Genomic DNA, 4,955 nt, shown 5'->3' with positions numbered 1-4,955 from the left:
TTAGCGAGTTAGTGGGGATAAGATAGATTATTCAATAAATGGTGCTGGAATAATTGGCTATTTATGTAGAAAATAAAGCAAAATTATATCCCTCATCTACACACACACACACACACACACACAGATTCATGGATGAGTAAAGATCTAAATGTGCTGTCCCTTCCCTCTCATCTCTTCCCCCTCCCCCTTCCTTCTGTTCACTGCGCACTAGAATTGATTTCATTATCTGTTAATGGGTCACAACCTCAAGTTTTAAAAACACTGTCCTGGGATATGCCTAGAAGGGGAATTGTGGGAGTATGAACATCTACATTAGAAGATACTACCACCTGGCTCTACAAAGCAGTTTAATTGATTTATTTTTCTGCCAGTAGTCTGAGAGTTCTGGTTTTATCACATCTGTGTATGGTGGTACTTGTCATTATTTTCAGACTTTAATTTTTTACAAAATTTATGGTTGTGAAATGGATATATCATTATTGTTGTAAATTGAATTTCTCTGATTACTACTCAAATTGAGCAACTCCTTGTGTTTGTGAATCAATAAGTTTTCCCTTTTGTAACTTGACCATTCATATTCATTGCCTTTTGTTTTTGTTGGTGATTTCTAGGAGTATAACTGAGCAGGGCCCTGTGAGGGCTTCCTGAGACAAACATACCCCCGCCCCCATGTCCTCCCCCTGCCTCTTGTTTGCAGAAAAACATTAGCTTCCTAGGTCCTCCCTGAGTTCCAAAGAACAGATTTAATCAGAGCAGTGAGAAAATACTGAAAATGAAGGAAAACAGTTAAGCAAGACAAAATAATAGTAGTTTAGCATTAAACAAAGTCAAGGACATTTAGTTCCTCCTCAAGGGTTAGAGATAATATTCTGAGCCATATCCTTGAGCTATTTTGCAGATACTGAACCCCCCACCAGGTGGAAGAAGTTAACTGCATGCTGCCCACAACCACGTAGACCCCAGACCAGGTGGAACCAGGTTGATGATGTTGACTCCACCATCCAGCAAGCAGAATAATGTGCACAAGCTGATCACGCACCCTGCAACCCTCTCCTTCACCCTGTCTCTAAAAACCTTTCCCTGAAAGCCATCCGGGAGTTCAGGCCTTTTGAGCATTAGCCATACTCCTTGCCTGGCCTTGCAATAAACCTGCACTTTCCTTCACCACAACCTGGTGTCAGTAGATTGGCTTTACTGCGCAGGTGAGTGGATTCTAGTTTGGTTTGGTAATAGGAGTTCTTTATGTATTTTGGGAATATATATATATATATATAAGTTTTTTGTGTTTTGTTTTTTGTTTGTTTTTGGTTAATGTGTTGCAAATACCTTCTCCCTGTGTTTGACTTGACTTTTTACTTTGTGTCTCTCTTGATGTGCAGAAGTTTTAAGTTTTTATAAAGTCAAATTTATCTGTATTTTCCTTCAGGGTTTATGCTTTTTTGGGGGTACAATTATTATGAAATTTTTCTCTAGCTTGGAGATATAAAGATATTCTACTTTATTTTCTTCTAAATAATTTAAACTTTTATTTTTCACACTTAGATCTTTATTCATCCATGAATTTTTTTTTAGGATGTAGATTAGGGATGTAATTTTGTTTTATTTTCTACATAGATAGCCAATTATTACACCACCATTTATTGAATAATCCATCTTATTCCCACTAATTTGTAATGTGTCCATTTTCCCCATCTACATAAGTCTGTTTGTAAGTCTTGCTATCCGATCCCATAGATCTATTTGTCTATTCACCTGCACCAAGATCATGATCTCTTACTTGCTATAGCATTATGATAACTCATGATATTTGATAGGGCCAAACTACGCATTTTGTTCTTCAAAATTTTCTGGGTGTTTTTTGTCCTTTTTTTCTTCCATATAAATTTTAGGATCAGCTTTTTAAGTTTCATAGAAATTTCTGTTGGATTTTTATTGGAATCGAATTGATATATTAATTTGAGAAGACTTTATGTTATTGAATCTTTCCATCAATCAACATGGTATATCACAACATTTATTCAGATCCTTCAATGCTATTTTTAAGTCTTCCCCATAAAATTATAGCGTATCTTTTCTTAGATTTATCCCTAGATTAAAAAAACCCACAATTTATCGATATTTTGAGGGGTATATTTTTTTCTATTACATTTTCTATGTGGTTATTGCTAGTCCATAGGGACATAACTGATGTTTGTATAAACTCTTCCTGAGCTCTCTTATTGATTCTAACTTTCTGTAGACTCTTATTTTCTTTAGGCAATCACATCATCTACAAATAAGAAGAGGTTTCAGGTTTCCTTCCCAAGTTTTATGCTTCTTATTTCTTTTCTTTTCTTATTTGATCAGTTAGGACTTTTATCACAATATTGAAGTGAAGCAGTCATAGTAGGTGAAATGTTTTATTAAGATAGTGCTTGCTATAGGTATATGGTGTTAAGGAAGTTCCCTTATAATCCTGGTTTGCAGAGATTTTTTAAAATCTTGATGAATATTACATTTTATAAAATGACTTTTCTGCATCTATTAAGATAAGTATATACTTATCTCCTTTAATCTGTATTTAAAGTGTATGACATAGATTTTCTTATAAACTCTTTGGGTTTTATACACTGACAAATGATTTGCTGATGTTTTATTTAGGACTTTGTATCTCTTTGAAAATATATTCTTTTCTTTTACAATCCTTGTCTGGCTTTAATATTAGTGTTAGACTAACCTTACAAAATGAGTTGGAAATATTACTTCTTTTATTCTCTGAAGTAGAGATTACCAGATGTGCTATAAAAACACAATCTACTTTTAAATTGCCTGCAAAAGACTCACAAAGCCAAGCTTAATTTTTTATTAGGCAAGGTCAAATACTTACATTGATTGAGTTTTCTGACATATTGGGGTTTACTTCTACCCTTTTATTTTAGGTTTTCTGATAGCCTTTTTTTATTCTTGCTTATTTTCTTTTACTTCCTTTCATCTAGTGGACTAATAAGATAACTACATTTTTTCCTCCCTCATGCTGTTTTATAAACTAGATTGTTTTCCTACCAGTTTAGTTATTACTCTTAAATGTTTACCAAAATATTTAACCATACATTTTTCTGCCAACATTTAGCTATGTAATATTTCTATCTTTCTGGCAAACATTACTTTCTGCTTTTACTACCAAGGAACAATGCCCCCACTCCATCTTTTGTGTGTGTGTGTGTGAATAATATTTTATTTAGTCATTTTTGTTTACAGCTTAAACTCTGGGAACTCAAAATTAACATCCTTGCCCGTGAGGTTGTTATAGACACCAGAAAACGTTTCAACCTTGTGTTCCACATTGTTCTGCTGTGCTTTATCCAAACGAACCTTTATGAGTCGGCTGCCATCCAGCTTCACGCGGATTCTCTTGCCCACGATCTCACTTGGGAAAACCAAGTCTTCCAGGATGGCGTCATGCACGGCTGTCAGAGTGCGGCTCCTGGGACGTTTTGGCTTATTTTTTGTACGGCTTATTCGAGTTGGCTCAGGCACAATTCTCTGAACGATAAAGACAACGTGCTTCTCGCTGAACTTCTCCAACTCACGCACTAGCCAGACCTGGATTTTCTGGAAGGATTTCAGATGAGGAACGGGAACAAAGATTATGATAGCTTTCGGACAACCACCAACTTCAGTTTCCTTGGCGGCCGTGATGTTCACCTCCCGCAGCTGGGCCTTGAGGTCCGAGTTCATCTCCAGCTCCGGGAGGGCCTGGGAGATGCCAGACTCGAACTCGTCCGGCTCCTCGCCATTGGGCTTCACGATCTTCGCGCTGGAACCGAACATGGCCGGGACCTTGATGACGCGGCCCCCCACTCCATCTTTTTATTGTGTTTAGAGCTTTTATTGTACTTTTAAAAATTCAAAATAGTTATTTTTATTTGTGTGTGTGTGTGCTGTTTCATTTCTTCCTTCCAGGTTCATTTTTTCTTCTTGAGATAAATCATTTAATAGTTCCCTTTGTGAGGATCAGTAGTTGGTAAATACTCCAAGTTTTTGTGTGGTGAAATGACTTTTTTGTCTCTACAATTGAAAGGTTGTTCGGGCATAAGAGTGTAGATTGACAGCTATTTCCTGTCAGCCCTGAAGATATTATTGTTATTTTTTGGCATTGATTGCAGCTGAGGAAAAGTCTGCTATCTGAGAGCTTTAAAAGTCTTATTTTCTTTGATGTTCTGCAGGTTCATTTTAATGTTGACATTCGGATTTATTTTTGTATATTCAGTTCAAGACTTTGCACTTCCAGTCTGAGGACTTATGTCTTTTTTCAATTTTAGAAAACTACTATTTATTATGGTTTCAGATCTTTCTTTCTCCTTCATTCTGTTTCTTCCTAAATTACTATTTCATAACTTCTCCTCTTTCTTCAAACCTTTAACACCTCCACTACCCTCATCATCCAAAACGAAACCTTCACCTTCTTCCCCAAGTTAGCTTATCTTGTGTTAACTTTCTTTTCTTTCTCTTAAATTCAATCTATTAACAATCCTATTGGCTCTAATTTAAAAATAAACCCAGAAAGTGACCAGTTCTCACCTCTCTCACTATCACTACCCTATGCTAAGCCACCATTATCTTTCTGCTTCACCCTTGTTCCCCATAGTCTATTCTTAGCACTTAAAATTTTAAATTGCATCTCCACCCCTACTGTCCTCCTTGTCTTCTCCATTTTTCATTTTTCTCCATGGAACTTACACAATTAAAAAAAAAAATATATATATATATATACACACACACATACATGGTCCCTTCTTCTTCTTTTTCTTCTTCTTCTCCTCCTTCTCCCTTCTCATTCTTAATCTTATTCTTTTCACTGTTTCTCTTTCTCACTAATATATGTTCTGGTGAGATAAGAATAAGGATGCTTAGAAGGATAAGGATTTTGATTTGTTTTGTTAACCCTGTATACTCAGCACCTAGAACAGTGTCAC

At 35.9% G+C, this 4,955-nt stretch overlaps 1 protein-coding gene across 1 annotated transcript; it reads right to left on the bottom strand.

Moving 5' to 3' along the window:
- Window positions 1-3,231: 3,231 nt before the first annotated feature.
- LOC137770321 (small ribosomal subunit protein eS7-like) lies at window positions 3,232-3,810 on the bottom strand. The gene has a single exon (XM_068552949.1). It carries the CDS (start codon window positions 3,808-3,810, stop codon window positions 3,232-3,234), a length of 579 nt encoding a protein of 192 aa, XP_068409050.1.
- Window positions 3,811-4,955: the final 1,145 nt, after the last annotated feature.

The sequence above is a fragment of the Eschrichtius robustus genome, chromosome 10, assembly GCF_028021215.1.
Source record: "Eschrichtius robustus isolate mEscRob2 chromosome 10, mEscRob2.pri, whole genome shotgun sequence".
In the NCBI taxonomy this organism is placed as follows: Eukaryota; Metazoa; Chordata; class Mammalia; order Artiodactyla; family Eschrichtiidae; genus Eschrichtius; species Eschrichtius robustus.
This window is presented reverse-complemented; position numbering and strand designations above follow the sequence as displayed.